The 25429-nt window shown below is 51.7% G+C and overlaps 1 protein-coding gene across 1 annotated transcript; it reads left to right on the forward strand.

The window, feature by feature from the left end:
• Nucleotides 1-6992: 6992 nt before the first annotated feature.
• On the forward strand, nt 6993-20726 carry IL12RB1 (interleukin 12 receptor subunit beta 1). Its single transcript, XM_065422313.1, has 15 exons — nt 6993-7032; nt 10306-10420; nt 11353-11522; nt 12083-12240; nt 13901-13946; nt 14701-14811; nt 14991-15064; nt 15470-15686; nt 16132-16305; nt 16858-16956; nt 17785-17931; nt 18339-18482; nt 19072-19168; nt 19261-19342; nt 20277-20726. Exons 1-15 carry the CDS (start codon nt 6993-6995, stop codon nt 20724-20726), a joined length of 2124 nt encoding a protein of 707 aa, XP_065278385.1.
• Nucleotides 20727-25429: the final 4703 nt, after the last annotated feature.

Below are 25429 nucleotides of genomic sequence, written 5' to 3' on the forward strand. Positions count from 1 at the left end.
AGCTGGTTGAGTTTTTGCTGATCATTTCAATGCTGTTGAGATTTAAATTGTGGTGTTAGTGACTTGGATAGACAGCTTTTTAGTTAGTTTAAAATCTAAATAAATATGCTAATAGCTTTAAGCCTCACAGCATTCACAGTGTGAGCTAGATGTTTCCAGACTGAGCAGAGAGACACTGGTCTGACTGCTACTGCATTTAAATTGTTGTGCCTCCTTTCCGGACATGCATGATTCTTGAATGACTAAACATCACACCATCTACTTCTGTCCTATCCTCCTTTGTATCCTCACATGCCCCCTCATGCTTTTTTGTTTTCTGTCACTTCTTTCTCTCCCCTCAGGCACAGTAGGAAAGCATGATTATGGAACACTCCTACAGCCAGGTTCACACCACTCTCTCCGAGCAGTGTTCTATTCCTACACCTACAATAGGTGGGCAGAGTGGGAAGCGGAATGGACCCAAATGCCAGTGTTTCCAACTCTTGCCATTTTCAGAGAGTCTCGTGATACTTAGTGTTTTTCTTAAAACCCTGGTTGCTAGAATCTTGGATTTCATTTTAAAAATAAGTTTCCAGTCTTTGTAATTGCAGAGAAAAGCTTAAAAATATGAAGCAAGTGCACCCTAAATGTTCAGAAACCAGATGGACCCATACCGAGTTCTAACTGCGGAAGACAGGAATTTCTTCTTACGGATGGAGGGCTTGGAGGTGGAGGTGGAGCGCTTGGAGCTGGAAAGGGCTAAACTGGGTCAACCAGGTAGCCCTAACAGTCCTCCTCCAGGTACTGTTCCCCATTCCAAGAAATTCCCCACCTACAAGGTAGGCGATGATACAGAGGCCTTCTTAGAACATTTTGAAAGGGCCTGCTTTGGGTACAACATCCCAACAGAGCAGTATATGGTGGAGCTGAGGTCACAACTCAGTGGACCCCTAGCAGAGATGGCAGCTGAAATGCCTAAAGAACACATGAACAAGTACGGACTTTTTAAACAAAAGGCCAGAATTAGGATGGGGCTAACACCCGAGTATGCCCGTTGGCGGTTCAGAGCCCTAAGGTGGAAACCAGACGTGGCATTTTCCCAACACGCCTACCACATTGTAAAAAATTGGGATGCCTGGATATCAGGAGCAAATGTTAAATCTCTGGGAGATCTGTCTCTCCTAATCCAAATGGAGCAGGGCTTAGAGGGGGGGTTTCTGAGGAAATAGAAAGGTACTGTGATGTTGCACTCTATATGATTTTATGAAAATATGCTAATGAGTGAATATAATGTAACTGGAATATGCTTCATGCAGAAAGTCTCTTGTAAGGTATTATTACAAAATTTATAATCTATTGAGTGTGATCATCCTATTTGTATGTATCATTCTTGTGTCTGAAACTAGAAATATGAAATATAACGCTGAGGGCCTATTGTAGTTATGCAAAGTGTGGGCCATTAATGGTGGTTTGGAATCTTGATGGCTCCCATGAGAACAATGGACCAGATCCTCAGCTCATGGAATGCAGCATGGCACCATTGGCTGGCCCAATATCATTAGAAGAACCCAGATAACCCAGAGTAGAGCCAGTTACAGTGATTGGTGTAAGAGGGTCAGAGCCAAAGCCTGACAATAAAATATTTATATATGAGAGAGATCAACTCTCCGAGATCATCCAGAGCTCTGAGATAAGAATAGAGAGCCCCTGACTAAGCCAGCCCTGATTACAGAACGGGCCCCACCTGAGAGAAATTAGGTGATTTCAGGTTTAACTACTGAGTGGGCCCAGCTGAGGAAGGGCTGGAGGAAAGAGAATGCAGGGAGCCAAAAGGTGCCGCAAGGCCAGCGGGGGGCCGGCCCGCCGATGGCCGGTTTCACAAAGCTGTTGTGATAAATGAAGCACCGGGGGGAGGTAGCTCCCTTTTATGGATGGACAGCCAGCCAGTTAACTATAAAATCCTGTAGGGCTTGTCAGTGTTGTAGTAAGCTGGTTTTCTTTGTTCCTCTCTGACAGATGCCAAAGCATCATCATGGATGGCTGCTGTTTCCCCGGGAGAGTTTACCTGTGAAAAATCAGGACGAGGGGAAGTATAGTTATGTATATAAGACAAAGCCCCTAATATTGGGTCATCTGGTCACCCTAGCGGTACCTAGATGAATGACAGCCAGTTAGAGTCAAATCTGGGAAAGATATAGGTGTACTATTGGGAAGGAGAAAGCATGCTGGAGAAATAACATGTATCATAGCCTCATAGCAGAGAAGCCATAATCAGAATTGAGTCCCCAAAGTGCTGCATGAATACATAAGAAACTAGGTCCTTGACCTAGAGGGTGACAAACATATACAACTATTTTAATTTTGGTTTTGTAATTATATAATTAATGGCATTTGCCCACCAGTGTAGTATTGGATTCTTCAATCCTCTTGAATGCATATTTGCAACATCCGCAGGCTTGCCTTCCTTCAGCTTCACCTAGCAAGAGAACAGCATCTTGTGCAGCAGTGCATTAGTCCTAATGACCCAGCCCGTTACCTCCAGGCTGAACTTCTCCCCTACCTGAGATTAAAACCTAAGACCACACAAAAACCGCAGCTTGTCTACCACAGAGAAGTCAGCCTGCTAAATCCAAAGAAAGCACCGTACTCTGCACCCTATGTTGGATTCTCTTCCGGGTTTGGATCAAGTCCTCCTAGGCAGTGGTCCTGACCTGTGAAGCATTCAATAGGTAAGGCCTGTGCTACCAGAAAGACTCTTTCTCCTTCATTTGCCCTCCCCACTCCACCCCACACACGTTCATCTGCAGTTGACTGGCACAGGATAGCTGAGGCTTCATCTTGAAACAGGGAACGCTTTAGACTAGGATTTCCAACCACTGGTGATTAGGATGATCCCAAATGTTGTGACCGTCCCTTATGTAAGAAACATTCCCTATTCGATGGCTGCTGTCCTGTGACCTTTATCAACTTGGAGTTGCAGCAATGGAACAACGTAAAAGTTCATTCACTGTGTGTGATTTTGTACTATGAATAAAGCATCCAGGGTATGGTCTCTTAAAGATGCGTTTTTCATAGAGGATCTTTATTTCCATGAAACCTAGGAAGCTCACCTTAGCATCGTTGTCAATTCTCGCAGTTTTAGTGCATCTCTCACAATGTGGCGTTTGAGACTCTCCTCTTTTTTTCATTTCAAAAGGGTTCTTGTCCTTAGTCTCCGAGAGAAAAAGCTTGAAACCATGAACTCAGCAAACCTGAAGGAAGGCCAAATGTATTTTATTTTTTATTTTAAAGTCTCATGGTGTCTTTAGGCCTTTCTCCTGCCTTTTGGGGACCTGACTCATGATTTGTTGAAGGCTTGGGGTAGGGCTCCCAGTTTTGGTTGGATGTATTCCTGGAGGTTTCATTACATGACCCAATCTCATCTTTAATTCCTGGAGATTCCAGGACAATCCTGGAGAGTTACCAACCCGAGCTTGGGGTGACAGTGCTGCCTCAGGAAGGGAGATGGGGAAAGAGCCTGAGAGGGTCTAAGGGACTGTGACGGGGGGAGTAGGAGGGGAGCAGGGTGGGAGAGTCCTTGGGCATGGATCCAGGCAGGAGGAGAGTTAAAGGGGCTGCGTAGGCACTAGGGGACAGCCTTGCATAGGATGAGGAGAGGGGAGGAGAAGGTGGGGGCGTAGGGAACAAGCTTTCCCTACTACGCATGCTCGCACCTGCCACCTCCTCCCGCCGTGGGTCGCATGCGGCACTCAATGGACGGGTGCACCAGGCAGCTGATAGGGACTGCGTGCCGGGGGAGCGATAGCTGCGGTCAGCTCAGTCGCATGGTATAATCTGACCTTTAGTTTGGAGTGGACACCTCTGCTTGGCCAGGTGTTGTTCATCCTTCCAAAAGTGGGGTTTGCTTTCTGGGTCTAGTACTGGGCTACAATTCTAATCTTCAGCAAGATACTGCTGGCTCGGACACAACGATAGAGGAGAGGAAGTGAATTCTCTGTCACTCAGAGAATGGCAGCTCTGTCACCGTGTTTTCTGCAGACATTTCCTCTTGCTCTGGTTCTCTTTCACCATTCTCAGAGAGAGTTGCAGAGTACCCGGATATCTGCCCTGCAGCCTGTGTGGCACTGTCAAAGGGGAAGCTGCTTTCAGGAAGATGCTGTCCCTGTTTGCTGTCCCCTGACTTAGACTCACTCAGCCTCCCTTCCATAATCGCAGGCAACCAGACGAGGGAACCACAGTATTTGCAGAAGTATTAGTAGCTCCAGGACCTGCCAAGCCAAGGCTACTGGAGGGACGACACAGGCTTATCCAAGTACATGCCCTCTTGCTGGGCTCTCGGTCAGTGGTTCCCAACCTTTGCAGGTCCCTGTGCTGTTTTACGAAGAGGAGGTTTCATTGCATCACCCAGTGCCTGGGGTACAGTCTGGCCCTGCTAGTGCAGGGCTGGGAGCGCTCTGCACTGCAAGAGCTGTCCTGGCGAGCAGCAGTGGTGCACTGCGGCCCAGCACAATGGCCAAGCACATGTAAGCGAGGCCAGGGAAGCCTCAGGTTCTACTCCTGTCAAGGGTTGGGGCCGATCTTCTAGCACCCTCCTCGGTGTAGCTTGTGCGGTACATTCTGGATTTTAAACCTACCTTAAGATAAGATCTCATCTCTAGCACTAATGCACTAATGCCCAACCCTGTCAAATATTAGCATAAGGCAGTTGGGCCTAGGAGCCTTAATGTAAGTAAGTTGACCAGCAGTGATCCTAAGTCACAAGATGCCTTGAGATCTTATTAAAACAACAAGGAGTCCGGTGGTACCTTAAAGACAAACAGATTTATTTGGGCATAAGCTTTCATGGGTAAAAAACCCACTTCTTCAGATGCATGGAGTGAAAGTTACAGATGCAGGCATTCTATACTGACACATGAAGAGAAGGGAGTTACCTCACAAGTGGAGAACCAGTGCACAAGATCTTATTGTGCAATATGCAGTTTTGCTGCGATCTTGCATAAAACGCTGATTGGCAACCACGAGAAGTCAGTTGATCCTGGTTTTGGGGGTATTTTGAGATAGCAACCTCAGCAGGTGCATAGCTGCAGGATTGCTATAGTAACCAGCTGATGTATGTGCTAACAAGTTTGGGATAATTCATGTACTCGCCTATAGGCTAAGGACACCCTGACATGATTAGGGTGAGGAAGTTAGTTATGGGCAAAAGAGGCAGAACACTTAGGAATATTCATGGCAGCCAGCAGACCCTATAATAGGCCCATCCCTGATTAGGCCCACTCCACCCTCACCCCACAATGGCGGCTCCTACCCCACGGGCTGCACCCGGCTCCCTACTCTGAGCATTGCGACTGGCACATGGGGTCACAGCGCCACTCTGGTTTGGCCCGGCCCCCTCTGTCATGATGGGGGGGGGTGTGGCTGGGCCAAACCTGGGTGGCTCTGTCATACCACCACTTGTTTGGGGGGCCCTCTCTGGGCCAGGGGGTAGCAGGCCTCATTCCCTGATGTTTGTAAAGGGCTTGAGACCCTTGGCTGGAAGGTGCCTCTAAGGCTACATCTACCCTGCAAAACAAACCAACAGCACAACAGAGTCTCAGAGCCCCGGTCAACTGACTCTGGATTCGCAAGGCTACAAACAGCCATGCAGACATTCACGCTCAGGCTGGAGCTTGGCCTCTGAGACCCAACCCTCTGACTGGGTGTCAGAGCCTGAACAGGAACGTCTGCACTTCTAGTTCTAGCCCTGTAGCATGAGCTTGAGTCAGCAGACCGGGGCTCTGAGACGGGCGCTGTCGTGGGGTTTGTTGGTTTGATTGCAGTGTAGACATACCTTAAGAGCCCAAGAGGTCAGACTCATGTAGAGAGAGTCTTCTAGGGTGAACAGCAGTAATGACCACTCGCTTCAAGTCTAGACACAGGGAACTGGCATGAGGGGAAAATTTCAAACATATTTTACATAAAACTTGGCTTCTTGTAAACTTTCCTGAGGGCTTTGTCCTCTCCCCAGGCACGTTTGCTAATTACTTCTTTATTTAAACAAAGAGGTTTTCCTATCCTGGCCCATCTTCTCCTCTTGTGGATCCTCCAGTGAAACTGCTGTGCTGAATTTATTACAGTCACAGTTATTTCTACAACAGGCCGTGGTATCATAAGCAAGGGATCATGCCAGGATCCGATCAAAGGGGAAGCTAGGGCTTAAGGGAACGATTTCATCAGAGGAGGAATCGCAGCTCCGTGTTCTCCTCATAATGAAAGCGCCTCTTTAAAGAGATTAGTTTTTCTCTGAAATAACCTTGCCTTAGAAATCCTAAATAAATCAGGGACGGAAAATCCCACCCAGAAATGCCAGCATCAGAAAAACTAGGAGAAGTTTCTTCATGCACGGCAAACACACTCACCCGTCCCTACAAACGCGTGCACACACACACTCACACGCAGACTCATACTCTGGATATAAGAGACGTTCAAACACACACACTCATGCACACCTGGATGTGTCAGGCGGATTCTCATCTCAGTTATGCTGGTGTAAATCTGCAGTAACTAAACTGATGTCAGTGGACTGACTCCAGAGTCAGTCCTGTGTGATGGAGATGTACTCCGGTGTGGGGTCCGTAAGAACACAATGCTTTTGCTTACTTTGCTCTTCTCTCTCCGGTTTCTACGTGTGGTGATCTTGTGGCTTTGGTGATGCTTCCCTGAAGTGACTGAACAGAGTGGTGCACATATCAAAGTGGAATAGGTTTTTTTGTTTCTCTTTTGCTTTTGGTAAGAGCGAGGCATGTAATGACACCTCAGTTTCTGCTCCAATGTGTGAGCACCTTTAGTATGCATGGGGAAATGTGTCACCTTTTATCAGAAACGCGAGTGCCAGAGGCGTTGTCAGAGATTGCTCTGAGTCCAGGAGCTCTGTGAGGCTCGGGAGGGTCACTGTTCGTGGAGTAAAGTCAGCAAGAGCTGAGCCCTCGGTGCCTGTTCCCCTCGGTTACTGTGTGAGAGCAACGGGACAGACGATGAGTTGGCTGCTGTTGCTGGCTGCGCTAGCACTGAGCGGTAAGTGATTCTGTGGTATACGGAGATTAAAGATACCGTTAAAAGAACCATCAGAGGAGCGATGCTGGATGATAATGAGGCTTCCCCTCCACTTACTCTCACTCTCACAGACCAGGGGTTTGGCAGTAAATCGTTGCTGTTTTGGGTTGGGGTTGGGGATTATGTCGAAAGCAACAGGGACGGGGTCACGACTCAATTACAAGGGCTCAGTGCTGAGAATCTGCCCTGGGCCAAAGGGAGCAGGAGCCACTGGAAAGGTTTCTGCTGTTCTGCCACGGGCCGAAGCCCTTCTAGAGCAGCTTTCCCACAATGACTATGAGGCTGGTGCAGCTGGGAGGAGATGAACCCTCCATTTCAGGAGCCCGTATTGTCTGGCCAACGTCTGTTACGTTTGGACCTGCATCTGAATTCCTGAAGTGGCAACGTTTGGGTTAGTTATTCCTAGGCTGCGTGTCTCTAGTGCAGAGAGCTGAGCTGGCCTGGCAGCGTGACTGGTCGGGGAGCTGCATTTCCTGATCACCTTATTCCTATCGCTGCTTTTTTCCCCTTCCTTTTTGTAGTCCTGACCCGAATCTCCCCACAATGGCACAAGCCCCTCCGAGATGTCTCGTTCATAGTGCCCTGGGGACACTCAAAGGTGCTGCAGTGCCAGGCCTTGCTCCTGGCTGGGGGAAAGTGTCCGATTCTTCACAATCATTCTGCAGTGAGAAATGAGCTTCCGGTCCCGTGAGAGGCAGAGGGGGAGGAAAGGGTCTTTGCTCAGCACCTAGCCCGTGAGTGCACCCAGCCTTATTGAGTTGGAGATGGCCAGCTGCCTGGATCCTATGGCACCCCTCAAGAGGTCATCTAGTCCAGTCCGCTGCCCTCAAGGCAGGACTAAGTATCTGGATCAACCCTGACAGGTGTTTGTCTAAAAATCTCCTATGACGGAGATTCCACAACCTCCCTAGGCAATTTATTCCAGTGCTTAACCACCCTGACAGTTAAGAAATTTTTCCTAATGTCCAACCTAAACCTCCCTTGCTGCAATTTAAGCCTGTTGCTTCTTGTCCTATCCTCAGGGTTAATAAGAACAATTTACCTCCCTCCTCCTTGTAACAACCTTTTATGTACCTGAAAACTGTTATCATGTTCCCCTCTGTCTTCTCTTTTCCAAACTAAACAAACCCAGTTTTTTCAATCTTCCCTCATAGGTCATGTTTTCTAGACCTTTAATCATTTTTGTTGCTCTTCTCTGGACTTTCTTCAGTTTGTCCACATCTTTCCTGAAATGTGGCGCCCAGAACTGGACACAATACTCCAGCTGAGCCCTTATCAGCGCGGAGTAGAGCGGAAGAATTACTTATCGTGTCTTGCTTACAATACTCCTGCTAATATATCCCAGAATGATGTTTGCTTTTTTTGCAACAGTGTTACACTGTCAAGTCATATTTAGTTTGTGATCCACTATGACCCCCAGATCCCTTTCCACTATACTCCTTCCTAGGCAGTCATTTCCCATTTTGTATGTGTGCAACTGATTGTTCCTTCCTAAGTGGAGTACTTTGCATTTGTCCTTATTCAATTTCATCCTATTTACTTCAGACCATTTCTCCAGTTTGTCAAGATCATTTTGAATTTTAATCCTGTCCTCCAAAGCACTTGCAACCCCTCCCAGCTTGGTATCGTCTGCAAACTCTATCAGTGTACTCTCTATGCCATTATCTAAATCATTGATGAAGATATTGAACAGAACTGGGAACCCTGTGGGACCTCACTCAATATGCCCTTCCAGCCTGACTGTGAACCACTGTCTGGGAACGGTTTTCCAACCAGTTTTGCACCCACCATATAGTAGCTCCATCGAGGTTGTACTTCCCTAGTTTGTTTATGCGCAGGTCATGCGAGACAGTATCAAGAGACTTACTAAAGTCAAGATATACCACATCTACCGCTTCCCCCATCCACAAGGCTTATTACGCTTTCAAAGAAAGCTATTATCGGCAGGACACAGCCTGCAGCTACTGGCCTTTTTACACAACCTGCCTGATACTGTTACAAAAGCAATAAGAACAAACTAAATTGCATTGCATGTCACATATGAAAATTATTCCTCCACCCAGGCTATCCCAACGCGACACCTGGGGAGCGGTGGTCCCGTAAGTCATAGGGGGTGTAGCTACCTAGTGCCTTTCAGACAGAGGTGATTTTCCTCTGGGGATCTGATGCGCTCACCAGGACTTTGAGCAGAGAGAAACAGAAGCCTTGCAAGGGGGCAGTGTAAACCACACACATTCTTCCCCCCTCCCACACACCTCATGCAAACACAAATGCCACATAGACCTTATCTCTTACTCCACATGCAAACAGAATCTCTCTCTCTCCTCCCCAATCTCTCCCTCTGCCCCATACGAACTCATACACCGCCCGCACATGTTCTTTAGCACACACAGAGGCACCAGTCACAGTCCCTCACGTACTGTCTCTCTCTCCCATACACCCTTCGACATACCCCTGCACACACAGACACACTTGCAGTTTGGAAGCATCAAACCCTTCTTACCCTTCCTGCAGAGAAGGGCAGATCTGCTGTGGGCCTGGGGGGCTTGCTTCATTTCAGCCTGTGGCTAATGGAGAAGGTGCAGGCACTTTCCCCAGTTAGACAGGCTGAGAGCAGGCTTCCCACAGAGCCCCAGATGATCCCATAGTCTTTCTTGCACTTGGGGGGGGGGGGGGGGGACGGGGGACGGGACATATCTCTGAAGGCTTGAAAACCCAAAAGACAGACAAAGAAGCGGAGGTAAATGCTGGCCCCGGCCACTGCAGCATGTGCTGCGAGCAGAGGAAGAAGGCATGCTGCAGATACTCACCCCTGTGCTGGGGTTTAGCCCATTACCATTATCAGGCAGCCCAAGGCTAGAATCGAAGGCCAGGCCTGGAAAGGTGCCTCTCTCTTTGTCACAGGCACAGCCCATTGTCGTGTAGGGCAGTTCCTATGGATCCTGGTAAAGTTTTGCCCTGGACCTTGAATCCAGCTCCAGAGGGCAGGGTCACTTGGCAGGGAATGAAAGCCTGCAGCCCATTGTGTGGGCAGGTGGAAAGGAAAACAACACTTTGGCAAACCCCTGAGTTTCTGTAGCCTAAATGGTTCCTGCCAGTCCCTGCCCTGTACAGACACTGGCACCAGCCTCCTGCTATTCACTACACATAGTCCTGGCAATTCCTAACACTGCACATCTGCTAAGGAAATCGAACAGGAAAGAACAACTCCAACTGCTTCTTTGTGTCCCGCAGGCTCCACTGAGGATCCGGATTTGGTTTGCTACAGGAACTGCATCCAATGCAATTTCACCTGCACTTGGAGAGCTAAGGCCACGTCAGGAAATGCCACCTATATTCTTAAGTTCTGGTGAGTCGGAAGCCCCAACAGTAGGACCACGTGAATGGGAAGGATAGTGCTGTGATGACGCTGCCTGCCTACCTGATGGGCACAATAGAGATGGATAGGTAGATCAAGCAAATAAAAACCCACCTGCATCATGCACCAGGGAGTGGGTGGTGGTGATGGAGAAGGTATCATGGCACATCTCAAAGCACACAAAATGAACTCACTAGTACGTTTTTGGGATGTCAGGTAATGTATGCATAAAGATGCTGGGGAGATGGATGATGGATAGAAGGCAGGGAAGGCGACAGGGGACAGAAAGACAGAAATCCACTGGAGGAGAAGCTAAGTGGAATGCCAGTGAAGGTGATGGGGTAGGTAGGATCTGGACAGGGAGGTGGGGAACTTAGCATTCATCCATCTTCCTAAATTCTCTGCCAGGACCCTGTACATAGGCACTAGAAACAAGCGAGAGAGTTCCTGCGCGGAAGCCTGCAGACAGTTTGTACATGTGGAAGGTGAAGATATTTGAATGCCAGGCGGCCTGAGCACGCAGCCAGAGGGATAAGACTCAGCGCTGGGGCTGCAGAGTGTGCGCGTTAGGCCCTCTGGCTCAAGCAGTAGGGAAGAGGGTGGAGACAAGGAGATTGGCTCGCTCCCTTCCATCACCGCTGGCCATGTTGTCCTGAGCTGTGCCTGGCACTGCCGGCGCAGGCCTCGCTCAGACACACTCAGGATCTAGCCCGGTTAGAGTAAGGCAGAGGGTGGGCCTTCGCCAAGAGCAGGGGGTTCCAGCTTTCCTCCCATTCGCAGTCCCTGGGCAAGGCTGGCTAGAGCAACGCAAGGCCTGTGTAACAATGGGTAGCAGCGGCACTATGGCACCGCATACCGGACACGCTGCAGTCAATAACGGACACACCCTGGCACTGCAGCAACCAGCTTTCTTCCTTCCGTAGTTATCACAGCACCTATCCCTGCAAGGAATTCAACACAGCGTCCTCCACTCACTACCGCTTTTCTTATCGGAAACTGCGGATCCTACCGAACCTCACTGCCTGGGTGGAATCCCACAGTGGAGGCAGAGTTGAGAGGACCCAGAACATCACTTTGCAACTGGAGAATGCCAGTAAGCGTCCCTCTGAAGTGTGCTTTCTTTATAACACTGGCCCTTGCTGGGGCGGGGGCTAATGCCAGCTCCCTTGCTGCTGCAGCTGGGTTAGCAGGGGGCCGCATGAGCCTCCTTAGGAAGCAAACAGCTGCTTTCCTGTGATGCAAAATCTACAGCTTGTGAAAGCAGCTGGACTGACATCCTCAGTCCTGCCCAAAGGAAGACAGTGGCAGGGGAGGCTCCACATGTTATCCCGCCACTGTGTCCCCCAGCTCTGCCCCAGATGGGGCTAGCAGAAGAGAGGAGCTCAGTTTCCACAGCCATTTAGCTCTGGGCCTTTCTCCTGGGTCTCCCAACATGGCAGCAGGCAGCTGGTGGCACCTGTGCTGATGTTTTCTGTGACATGGACACCACCGTGTTTGTGTGCGCGCATGTGCATATATGTGTTTGCATGTATGTGCACACACATGATCTGTTTCTGAGGTTCCCTTGGCCCTGTTGAATCTCACACCACCTCCACCCATCTGCCCCACCTATTACAAGCCCCAATAACTCCTATTGTCACATTGTAATTCCAGTCAAATTGGATCCGCTGCCGCCTGATCAAATAACATTCTCTAAATCCAATGGTACCCTGACGCTGACACTGCAGCAGCTAGATAACTGGACTGTCAGATACGAACCGTTACGAAGGGAAGCTCGGTACAGACGGATGAAGGGCACTGAATGGACACAGGTGGGTTGAACAGACACAGTGACCAGCCCTCAGAAAAGTGAAGTCCCAAGGGGCAGGGATGCTAAGGCGGGTGACCCCAACCCTGCTCAGGCTCACGACTTCTCCTCCCAGTAATCCCACAGCGAGGACGCTGGTTGTGGAAGCTGATGGTCATTAATTGTCATTACCATTATGTAAGCACGTCTAGTGCACTCAGTGCCTGAGCAGCTCAGTGCCCTGGTGACGTATTTCCCGCAGCCCAGCTGCTCCTTCCATCTGTTTCGTTGAATAATAAAGGCTCCCCTTCTTTACCAGGGATGGATTATGCTCTCCCCCGTGACAGGATCTGGGGCTTGTTTGCAGGGATTACAGAGGAGGAAAAACCCAGATAATAATAATAAAACCCCGCAGTTTGTTTCCAGTGAAGTCATTCTCAGACACTGCACCGGCCAACAGCACCCAGGCCCCAGCACCCCACACCAGCGCTGGGGGGCGGGGTTAGTGAGGGCCTGAGAGGCCAGTTAGTCTCTTGGGCTCACCTGAGCAGGAGGACCAGGGTTAACAGAGTGAAGCCCAGCACTAGAGAGCCAAGCAGCTGAGAGCAGAAAGGGGCTGCTTGGGAAGGAGGCTGCAGTCGGTCCCTGGGATGAGGGAGATGTCAGGGACAAGGAGAGACTCCAAGGGGAGAGTAAGCCCAGAGATCCTGCCCTGGAGTAAGGACTCTGGCACGAGGCATGGCAGGAGTGAAGTAGCCACAGGGAGTAGAGGAAGCTCCAGTGGCAAACCCAGAAAGAGGCAAGAGGAGAGAGAGGCTGGGCAGGAAGGAGCCCAGGGAAACAGCAACAAGGACTGGGACTGAGCAGACCTGATTGCTGGGTCCCTGGGCTTGAACTGACGTAGAGGGTGGGCCCGGGTTCCCCTGCCAGCCACTGGTGTCATGGCATAGAGCCCTGAGCTGGGGCTGAACACCATCTGGAGATAATCATTTGGAGAGTTGGCCTGTTGGGCTTTGTAATCCCGGCAGAGGTGGATTAAACAGTGACCAGGCCAGAGGGCCAGAACTTGGATGCTTGCTCCCAAGTTCTCATTTTTTAGCACTGCGATCCGCACTGTTCTGGGATGGAGCAGGTGCCTCGATCCTTCTCACAGAGCAATGAAGCCGCAGGAGTTGCTCCTGCTGAGAAAGTGCCAGCTTTGCCCCTGACGGTCTCAGGCTCTCTCTCTCCTGCTGTATTGGTTTTGCAGAAAACTCCTTGCATGAGGCTCATAAGAGGTGGGCTCCCCACCCCCAAAGCACTTTACAAGAACACGTGAACGGCCACACTGGGTCAGACCAACGGTCCGTCTAGCCCAGCGTCCGGTCCTCCAACAGTGGCCGGTGCCAGCTGTGTCAGAGGGAGAGTGAACAGAACAGGGCAGTTATTGAGTATCCATCCCGTCGCCCAGTCCCAGCTTCTGGCAGTCAGAGGTTTAGGGACACTCAGTTCATGGGGTTGTGTCCCTGACTATCTTGGCTAATAGCCATTGCTGGACCTGTCCTTCATGAACTCATCTAATTCTTTTTTGAACCCAGTTATACTTTTGGCCTTCACAACATCCCTGACAATGAGTTCCCCAGGGTGGCTGGGTGCTGGGTGAAGAAATACTGCCTTTGTATAAGCCTTGTCCGGTTTGTTTTTAGGTGGAGTGTCAGACACGAGGTGAATACAAGGGTAACAACATAACAGGTCAGCTTATTACACTGTACCCTCGCAGATACAGTCAATGCCATTTAAAGCTCTTGATCCCAGCACAGTGAGAGAAACACCTGCTGGGAAGGCCTGGGGACCCTCCCTGCACCTTCTGCCCAAGAGTTCCTCTCGATATCACTGCATGTTCCTAGGAGAGGAGCCCTCTCAGCCTCCGAATCAACACCGCTATTGCCCAGCTCTGGTTTATGTATGAACCAGATTTGTGCGGCTGCTCACAGCCTATAAGCCCTTGTGCTGAGTCCCCACGTCCCACAAAAACCCCCTTGGAAGCACCACGGGAACGGATACACAGGCCTCAAAGGGAGAGAAACTGGGAGCGGGTGTCATTAGAGGAAAGTGGTGGCAAAACCTCTGTTCTGTGAGACACGCTGCAGCTGGGGGAGTGCCCAGCCGCCTCCTCTCTCCACCCTCTGCTCCTTTCCAGGCATTCAGAATTACAGCTGCTGATCAAATCCATGCACTGCCAGTCCCTCAAACACCCACCTGCTCCTTCACTCTCTTGCTGGGAGGTAATTTCTCATCTGACACGAGCGTGGCCTTAAGCCCCAGTAGCACCAAGTAAGAGTAGTGTCCCATGAATTCTGTTCTGATGCTCAGGGGACCCAAGCCTCTCTGACCCCACAGGCCCAGGCTCCAGCTCCACGTCAGCCAGACGGGCACGGCGCACACATGAAGCTGAAAACTCCTGCTGGATTGTTCACTCAGTCCCCACTGTCTTGGTTTGCTTTAGTGATATGCAACGTGGGAACAACAGCAGCCTGCGAAGTCCAGATTCGGCACAAAACGGCCCATTGGAGCAGCTACTGGAGCGACTGGAGCAAATCCATCTTTGTTCCTGAGGGTGCGAGATTTCACATGGTTCACTCTGTGGGCTGAAGCGCTTAGAAGAGAGGCTGCCTTTGGGGGAGGGGAGGAAAATGAAGTTAGGCAAGAAGTGGCAGCTGAGGGGAGGAAAGCCAGAGGGCAGGACTTTGCAGAGATAAACGAACAGGTGGCCAGAATTCCCTGCTGTTGTTCCAGAAATTCCAGAGGTGAATTACACGGTGGGGAGACTCGGGAGGAACGGGCAGAGAAACGTGACGTTCCATTGGCAGGTAATGCAATGTGTGGATGGGACACAGCTCCACCACCAGACACACGCAATCAGGTCCAGGGACCCTGTCACAATGCAGTTCCAGTGCGCAGTGTGAATGGGGCCTCAGGTGGTGCTTTAACTTTCCTGTGACAGGGCTACGTTTTGTCCAATCGGGATGCAAGCTGTAGTGCCGACATCCTCCCCGACTCAGAGCCTAGATGGGTCTGTGATGTGTTCAATCTGAGGGTGGTTACGGCCGCAGTAACACAGCAGCTGTGACAGCAACTTCCTGGCCACTGCATGAGGCCTGCAAACAAGCCCAGACTGCACGACCATTTACCCAAGACACACACACACACACACACAGCGCTTCAGGGGAGCCAGGATCTTGTCACTTACTGTTACCCTTCAAAACCCCTGTCAGGAAGCCCGTGAGGAGCAGTGGAAAGTCAATTACATGCTGGCTGTCTACATGCCAGCGTGCAGGTGCACAGAGCTGAAGAAGGAGGTCCCTGAAAAGGACGAGACGACGCTGACCTTGGCTCTCTCTGGGGCAGAGTATCACCTTTCTATGAGCGCATCTAACCCAGCAGGGAGAGGTCCTGTGCAGACGTATCGCATTCCTCCAGAATATCGCACAGGTACAGAGACCTTGGCTCCCCCTCCCGGCCTCGGACCAGCGGTCCCTCCAAAGAGCCACTACCCTAACAAGCCTCCTGAAAGGACCAGACCCATTCACTGCTGGCCCTGCTGCCGTGGCCCCAGACAGGGACTGAAGACAGAGCATTGGGTTCCATGGCATAGCAACTCACAGCCATTTCCCTGGGTTATTTCCTTCTTTGGGATTTTAACTAACTGCATCCCCAAAGCTCTCAATGTTGTGAGGCCTCTGCCAGGGGGACAAGAGCCCACATCTCCCTCTCTGAGCAACTGCAGGATCAGGGCTTTGGGTAGATGGCGAACAGAGAACTAGACTGTGCCCCTGCCCCAGTGCTTCCTGCCCCTGGATGTCGTGAATTTGGTGCCATGTCTTCGTGCCATTGGTGCCGTGTTTCTGCTGAAATGTCTCCTTGTATTTCCTCCCAGAAATGAGCTTTCTGAACATCAGCTCGGCTGGCAGCAGCGTGACAGTGCAGTGGGCAGCAAAGACCAATGGGACCTTCTACTGCTTTGAGAAGCAACCCCTGGAAGAGCTGCAGGAGGACCAAGAGGAATGTATCCACAAACAATTATTTGAAAAGGACAGCTATGTGGATACAGGTAACAAGGACAAAACCCACCTCTTTAACGTACCTTTCTTCAGCATCCCTCTCCCAGCGCCCTCCCAAGGGGGACCCTCCTCTTCTGCTAGTTGTTTGGAAACTAAATGCCCCTGTGGTAACAGCCGGCCTGATCCAAAACCCCAGCAGTCAGCCTGAATCTCTGCATCAATTTCAATGGCCCAGAGTCGGGAAGAGTCAGGGTGAGGCAAGTGCATGGTTCGATCTGGTGCCAAAGCCAGCCGTGCTTTCCAAGTTCAATTTGCAGATGAGCCCAGCTGTCATTTGGGGCCTGTCCATGTTTTGGCCTCTCACAATGTTCCTTTACTTATGCTGGAAACTCACTCGACTTGGCGAAGTCGGGAAATCAGCTGAGATATGCAGCCTGCCTCACTTTCTCAGTGCCTGTTGTGGCCCAGGCCTAGTCACACCATGGCGCAGCCAAGCCCTCCCCTGGGGATCAGGCAGTGCAGACAGAAAGGTCACTCCCATTCCCTTATCTGAGGGGGGCGTGTGGGGAGGTTTGATGATGTCTCCTGGTTTTATGCTCCAGGGACAGTGAAACCCAGGAAGTGTTACAGAATTGCCATTCACGGAGGGGGACCAGAGAAGCACTGGACGTTCGGTTCCATGTACCACTTTGCTACAAACAGTAAGTCTGCATATGGTGTGTTTCCACTGGGGAAGGGCAAGACCCACTAAAACTGCTTTTATCACACAAGTGCTGGGCAGAGTGTGATTCACAGATGACCTGGGGTAGGCAGGGCCTGTGATCATCAGAAGAGAGGGGCTGATGGTAGAATTATTTCTTTTTAAATGCATTGTTCGGGGGAGGGATTCTTTTCTCATGTTCTAAAAATTGGCCAGTTGCACGTAGTAATAACCCCTCCCAGAGCCGAAACACCCCTCCCTCCGTGCAGCCTTCTGCCCTCACCCAGGGAGCAAGAAATTATTCGTTATGGCCCTGCGCGAAACGTGCTAGGCCCCTCAGAGAAACAAACAAAGCCACAGTCCCTGCCCTGCAGAACGGACCATCTCAGTTTTACGTCACGCAATAAGTGCATGACAAGAACAGATGCAAGAGGGCAAGGGGAAGTCCTCCCCAGCCCTACACAAGGGGCCTTTCCCAAACCCGCATGGCTCGCAGGGTGGCTCTTCAGAGCACTGGTCTGTATTCGTGGGAAAGCAAGAGGCCTGTATAATCCTCACTCCGCAGAGGCAGGAATTCTTTAGGGACAAGCAGCCCTCTAAGGGTTCAGTTTGTGTTCAAGCAAAGGCTGAAGACTCATGTTGTCAGTGCTTATTTTCCCTAAACCATTTAGTTTGTCGCTTGTGATCCAGTGAACTGAAGGGAGCAGGTTATGGGCAGATGAAATAAGCCGGGGTGAGACGATCCATGGCTTCCTGGCCTGTTTTCTAGCTGGGAATCCATGTGCACTCAGCCAATTACTGCTTTTCTTTCCGACCTCCCCTTTCACAGCTTCTTTTGATGGGCCCATTCACATCCGGAACATCACAGCGAACTCTGCTTTCCTGCTGTGGAAGCCGTCACCGCTCTCCCAATGCCCCGGCATGCTGAAGAAATACATTATCTGCTACACAAGTGAGCAGGACAACGGAACGGCCTGTGAGTGTGAAACACTTCGCTTTGCCTTTCTCCCTTCCAACGCGTTACCGACCCCAGCGGGCTGCGGCATGGCCAGGCTCACAGGCAGGCAGTCCGCATGACCGAGCTGGGCAGAAATCAGCCAGTGAGCGCACCTGATTCTTTTGTCTCCTGCTCTAGAATGGTCAGTGAGTCCATGTGCCAAATAGATCTAGGGACAGGAGCGCAGAGAGAAGCTGGGCAGAGCAGGGAGAGAGAAAGAGAGACGGGAGGAAGGAAGGGGGCTGATGGGCCCCTGTTCTGTAGGTGGAGGGTGTGGTAAGCAGTTTAAGAACTGAAACTGGGACAAGCTGTTTCAGAAAGAAAGCAGAATTGGGAGGGGTTTCCATGCTGTTGATAGCTCAATTAATCAGTCATCATCTAATCAGGTCATGAAGCGAACTCCTCAGCGACACACTACACCCTACAGGACCTGCAGCCCAGCACCTCCTATCGAGTTGGGATTCAGGCAGCCACAGCAGACCGAGATGGGCCCTGCAGTCCCCAGCACCTGTTTAAGACCACGAAGCTCGGTAACAGCCAATGGATCCTTCCCTCCATGTTTGCTTGGCCCAGGGCGGGGACTGAAGTGAACATGTTGCAGGAGCTGTCACAGACTCGTGTTAGAGGGGCTCAAGCAGCTCCGGCGGGAGCTGTGCTCTCAAGCCCGCCTGTCCCCCCAGGCTCGAGATCCAAGCTGCAGCCCGAGCCGCCATGTCCACACTGCTCGAGCCCCCGCTAGCCCCACTCTCTCCCCCGGGGCTGCTCACTTCCAACTGCAGTGTGGACGTTCCCAGCAGAAACAAGGGACCAGCACAGGACACCAACTCACGCCTCTCCTGGGAAGGGTGGCGTGCCAAGGAAAGCAACCAGGGATTGTGCTGGGGGAAGGAGACTATCCATGTTCATGCCCACAGAGTGGCCACCTCGAGGCTCAGCCATAGGCTAGGCTAGTCCCTTCACTGCCTTCTTGGCTGGGAACGAACGCCAAGTGCTGTCAGCGGGACACTGGGACCGGGGCAGGGTGAGGGATGGTCACTTGTACAAAGCCCGCATGTTTTCCGTGTCCCATGTAATGCCGGTTCCAGAGGGCTCTAAGAGCAGAACTGTGTTTCCTCCTAGGTCCCAACCCTGCAGAGTGGAAGCTCAACCTCCGGTACCTCAGTATTTTCCTAGGCGTCCCTGTCCTGGCTGTGTTTTACCACTTCATCAAAAAGAGGTGAATGCACGGACTTTGCCCTCCCATTGCTCCCGTTCTCCCTGCCCTTTCGCTCTTCTGCACATTAACCAACCTCTGCCCTCGTCTTCCAGGGCCAAGAAAGTGCTGTTCCCGCCTCTGCCCAACCCCATGGACAGCGAAGCCATCAAGTTCCCAGCTGAGGAGATGAGCCAGGTGAGTCTCTCACCCCTGGGAAGAAGCTACAGGCCAGGTCTGCTGGGGGGAAGGAGATAACTCATGAGACACAAGTCAGAACATTGTCCGAGGGAGAGCAAAGTTGCACGGGGAGTTGTGATCAAATCAGACGTTGCAGCTCTCATGTAATTGCTGAACAATGTGCCAATACAATATTAATTTGAGCACATCTGACCCCCAAACCCTGCCCCAAAAGGCCTAACATAGGGAGGGAAAGGTCTGGACCAGGTGCCATAGATATACAGACCCACAGTCAGCAGCAGGATTTGAAACTGGGTCCCTCAGCTCCCGAAACACAGGTCTTTTCCCACCCAAGTTCAGAAAGCGCTCCACAAGTAGCAGGCTCTTAGGGTATGTCTACACTGCCGCGCTAGTTCGGCGGCTGGGGATCGAAGTTCCGGGTTCGATTTATCGCGTCTGGTGTGGACGCGATAAATCGAACCAGGAAGTGCTCGCCGTCGACTGCGGTACTCCAGCTAGATGAGAGGAGTACCGCGGAGTCGACGGGGAGCCTGCCTGCCGCGTGTGGACCGCGTCTGAACCGCGGTAAGTTCGAAGTAAGGTATGTCGAATTCAGATACGTTATTCACGTAGCTGAATTTGCGTACCTTACTTCGACTTGGGGGGTAAGTGTAGACCAAGCCTTAGAGTCGCTGTGGCCAGTAGCTAGAGGGAATCCAATCATAGGCCCTAATCCAGCTTGCTGCACATGTGACCTGTGTCCCGCAGCCTGGTGGCAGCCAGGCAGGGTCTGAGAGCTTGGAATTGTGTAGCTTCTTGCCTGAAATGCACCAGGGTCTGTTCTGCCTTCAGCATGTCGACAGGATGGTTTGTACTCAGCGCACAGATGACTGACACACACATGCCCCACATCAGGCTGTTTTGCACTGAATACGTGCTTTGTCCTTTCCAGGTGAAGCCCCGGCTAGGCTTTGTGGAGCCATCAGAGAAAGTCAGCCCCACAGAACCGCTGGTGACCGAATTTATCTCAGACAAAGGGGAGCCTGACACGAACACAGAGACTCGCTCACTGCATCTCTACGCCGGGACTGAAGAAACGGCAGAGATGTTACAGGCCAAGGAGGGGCAGGCAGGCTCTGAGAATGACCTGCCATTTGAGTATAGAAGGCAGGTGCTTCTGACCCCAGCGGAAGAGGAACAGGAAGAAGATGATTTCAGAGAATTCGCTGGTGTTTGTGGTCAAAATAACCTTGCCGAAGCAGGCACAGGCCCTTCTCAGCCCCACCCAGATGAGGGTGCTGCCCTGGAGCGGACAGGGCTCTCTCGGCCTCTGGTGCAGCTCTCCTTGCTGCTCTCAGACAAGCCCGTCATAATAAAGAGTGGGGGCAGCTTTGACCTTTGACAGGACGAGTGAGCCTGGTCACGAGGGTTCAGCTGGGGACAGCCTGGGAAGACCGAGTGTTGCAGTGACCCCATGGTGCAGGACACAGGAGCCTCAGCAGATCTCCTGAGAGACTTCCGACCTCAGCCTCTGTTTTCAGATTTTGAGTGTGAACTCTTTGCAGCAGGGACTGTCTTTTATTACACGCGTCCCAGTCCCACAATGAAATACTGAATAGGAAGACAGGTTTCAGAGCGGTATCCGTGTTAGTCTGTATCAGCAAAAACAATGAGTTGTTTTTACTGAATAGGAAGAATGAACTGTTCGAACATCCTTTATATTTTGATGTGCAAGAAAAGGTCCCACAGTCCAGCCATGGTCTCCTATTTTCTCATATTCCAGAGCCCCTTTCCTTGATTAGTATCAGAGGGGTAACCATGTTAGTCTGTATCCACAAAAACAACAAGGAGTCTGGTGGCACCTTAAAGACTAACAGATTTATTTGGGCATAAGCTTTTGCATTTGAAGAAGTGGTTTTTTTAGCCACGAAAGCTTATGCCCAAATAAACCTGTTAGTCTTTAAGGTGCCACCAGACTCCTCGTCATTTCCTTGTTTGATATTCTGTACAGTGGCAATAACCGGTGGTCGTGCTTTTGCAGGCAGGAGTTTCCTTACAGAATGGGGATCATCTCATCATCTAAGAAACCCCCAGAGGTTTGTTCTTGGCACTGATCAGGAACACGAGCATGCTCCTCTGTTTGTAAAGGTCTGTTTCAGGAGGCTGCATTCCCTCTGCTGCCCCACACCAAACAATCTCACTTTCAGCAAGACAGAATCCCTCAGCTCACAGGCCTCAGGAGCAGGGTGTGTACTGCTCGCGATAACCATGTACCACTGAGTCTCTGAGTCAGTGTCGGTCTGTGGAGTCAGGCCTCACACCACAGACCCTATTGGAAAGGATATACCAACTGCTGAACAAAATCATTCCTGGATAAAGACTTTGGTCACTAAAACTGACAAGCTGGTTACAGATCCAAGTCTCTGTTCACCCACTACGCACAGAAGCACAAATACCCAATAATGCCAAATGAGGGGGTGGTTTTAGGATGCAAAAATGGAGAATAGGATCAGCTAGAGACTAACAAACATATCTTCCTTTCAGACTTGTGCTAGGGTCTGAAGTCAAGTCTTTAGAGCTGAGACTAGTTCACTCAACTGCTGTGCCAATGACCCCTGCCTGTTTAATACTACGAAGCAGTTGTTTGTATAGTAGGAAGCTTGGAGAGCACCTGTATGCCACACACAGTAATAGGAGCAAATCCTCGACTCAGAGTTTATTCCGTGAGTGCAGCTCAGAGACTAGCTTTCATGTTTCAAGCTTAGGCTGTTGCAGGTAATTCGTGTCTCATTTAAGGCAAGGTTGAATCAGCACTGAGGATTGAGGGTTAACTTGTGGTTTGGCCTACATGATACATTTCTCGGAGACAGTCTCAGTGCAGGCTGAATGTTCAAAACCATTTAGCAGCTCGGGAAAGTCCAGGGAAAACCTGATTCTATCAGATGCTCAGTGACCTTCCCTGTACAAAAACGTCAGCGGCATATGAATCAGGCTCAGTGGGCACACAGCCACCTGAGACACAGTTGGGGAGTTGCCTTGTCCCTCACCCTGCAAAGATACCAGCTGCCTAAAAAGGTGAATCTAGTCCCAATGCCACTGGTTCATGCACGTGCAGAACTGCTCAGCTCACACAGTACCAAAAATCACTGTACTGCAAAGTGGTGGGAGTTTGTAGGGTGAATTTATTATTAATAAATCATTAATGTGCCAGATTTTAGTGAATCTCTTTTTGCCTATCTTCCTTATTCCCCCCTGCCATAGATTACATGTAACACCCCCCCCACAGAGTAAAATAGATAGCTCGCCTCAAAAAACAATTATATAAAACAATAAAATCCAACTACAACAAATACTGTGGTACTAACCTAGTGTGCAAACAATTGTTCTGCTGGTACGTTGCATCCCTTTCTCCCTCACTCGCTCTGTCTATTTAGATGGGAAACTGTTCGGGGCAGGGACTGTCTCCTACGCTACGTTTGTGCAGTGCTCTCATCTTGACTGGGCCGCTGGGTACTACCGGAATAGAGACAAACAACACTAGGGTTACCATACGTCCGGATTTCCCCGGACATGTCCGGCTTTTTGGTGCTCAAATCCCCGTCCGGGGGGAATTGCCAAAAAGCCGGACATGTCCGGGGAAATAGGGAGGCATAAGCCAGGGTCCTCCTGGCCCCAGCACGACCCGCCGGGTCCGCAGTGCAGCCCAGCCGCCCGGCTACATTGTAGCGAGCTCGGGCAGGGGAAGGGGGGGGGCGCAGCCGCAGAAGGCGGCGAAGGGGCCGCTGCTGCCCCCGGAGGCCGAGCGGACCGCGCGCCCCAGCCGAGCCCGCAGGACCACGGGGAGGCCGGGCCCAGCCAACGGCTCGGGCTTCCCTCGCGGGCGGGGACTCCCCTGCCACTGGGGGACCCTTCCTGCGGCCCCATCACCCCGCGCAGCAGGAAGGAGGCTGCGGCGCGGGGCAGGGAGTGCGGCGTGTGCCGGGGCTGCAGGGACCCGCGCTGCCCCGGTCGCCGCTGAGCATCCGAAGCCCCCGCCAGGCAGAGGCTGCCGGGGGAGCGGGGGAGCTGGGCAGGCGGGGGGGGTGCAGAGGCTGCAGGGTGAGGAGGAGCAGGGCAGGCAGGGGCATAGAGGCTGCAGGGGTAGGGGGGCACAGGGGCAGGGCAGATGGGGGCGCAGAGGCTGCAGGGGCGGGGGGGTGCAGGCTGAGTGGGGAGCAGGGGGCACAGGGTCTGCAGGACGAGGAGGAGCAGGGCAGGCAGGGGCAGGGGGGCGCAGGGGCAGGGCAGGCGGTGGGGTGCAGGGGCTGCAGGGCAAGGAGGAGCAGGGCAGGCAGGGGCATAGAGGCTGCAGGGGGCGCAGGGGAAGGGCAGGTGGGGGGCGCAGAGGCTGCAGGGGCAGATGCAGGGGATGCAGGGCCAGTGGGGAGCAGGGGGCACAGACGCTGCAGGAGGGGGGGGTGCAGGGGCTGCGGGGCGAGTGGGGAGCAGGGAAGCACTTAGCAACCCCCAACCAAGATCAGAGCGGGAGGGAGGAGGGGGAATGTGGGGTGCTCAGAGGAGGGGGCAGAGTTGGGGCAGGGACTTTGGGGAAAGGGTTGGAATGGGGGTGGGGAAGGGGTGGAGTTGGGTGGGGCCGGGGAAGGGGCGGAGTTGGGGCGGGGCTGGGGGCAGGACCGGGGCCCCGTGGAGTGTCCTCTTTTTTAAATGTTTGAATATGGTAACCCTAAACAACAAGCGAAGGTGTTAGTAATGGGATTGTGTCCCTAGAATCCACGTGTGATCCCAGCAGCCCCCAGCACTGCCTGGAGTCCACGGGGTGCTGTGAGCGCAAGTGTGGCTTTGCTCCAATCTCGTCGGAATTCCCATAAACAAGAGCTTTGCTAGAAAGAACCAGGAGATTGTGGGCATAGAGCAGAACAGTTTTCCTGGGGGTGGAGGGAGAACTAATCCTCAGGGTGAGATCTCTGCAGATGTAAGAACATTACAATTCAGGTGACAGTCATTTGCTCACAAATTCCCTTGGAGACAAGCCCAGATCATAGAACCATAGAAGATTAGGGTTGGAAGAGACCTCAGGAGGTCATCTAGTCCAACCCCCTGCTCAAAGCAGGACCAACACCAACTAAATCATCCCAGCCAGGGCTTTGTCAAGCCGGGCCTTAAAAACCTCTAAGGATGGAGATTCCACCACCTCCCTAGGTAACCCATTCCAGTGCTTCACCACCCTCCTAGTGAAAAAGTTTTTCCTAATATCCAACCTAGTCCTCCCCCATTGCAACTTGAGACCATTACTCCTTGTTCTGTCATCTGCCACTACTGAGAACAGCCGAGCTCCATCCTCTTTGGAACCCCCCTTCAGGTAGCTGAAGGCTGCTATCAAATCCACTCACTCTTCTCTTCTGCAGACAAAATAACCCCAGGTCCCTCAGCCTCTCCTCATAAGTCATGTGCCCAGCCCCCTAACCATTTTTGTTGCCCTCTGCTGGACTCGCTCCAATTTGTCCACATCCCTTCTGTTGTGGGGGGACCAAAACTGGACGCAATACTCCAGGTGTGGCCTCACCCGTGCCAAATAGAGGGGAATAATCACTTCCCTTGATCTGCTGGCAATGCTCCTACTAATACAGCCCAATATGCCGTTGGCCTTCTTGGCATCGAGGGCACACTGCTGACTCATATCCAGCTTCTCATCCACTGTAATCCCCAGGTCCTTTTCTGCAGAACTGCTGCTTAGCCAGTCGGTCCCCAGCCTGTAGCAGTGCATGGGATTCTTTTTTCCTAAGTGCAGGACTCTGCACTTGTCCTTGTTGAACCTCATCAGATTTCTTTTGGCCCAATCCTCCAATTTGTCTAGGTCACTCTGGACCCTATCCCTACCCTCCAGCATATCTACCTCTCCCCCCAGCTTAGCGTCATCTGCAAACTTGCTGAGGGTGCAATTCATCCCACCATCCAAATCGTTAATAAAGATGTTGAACAAAACTGGCCCCAGGACTGACCCCTGGGGCACTTGGCTTGATACCGGCTGCCAACTACACATCGAGCCTATACTTAGGGTGAGATGGGAGTTTTGGCATTAGCTCCAACAAAGCCAGTTTTTCATCC

Source organism: Emys orbicularis, chromosome 24 (genome assembly GCF_028017835.1).
Source record: "Emys orbicularis isolate rEmyOrb1 chromosome 24, rEmyOrb1.hap1, whole genome shotgun sequence".
Lineage (NCBI taxonomy): Eukaryota > Metazoa > Chordata > Testudines > Emydidae > Emys > Emys orbicularis.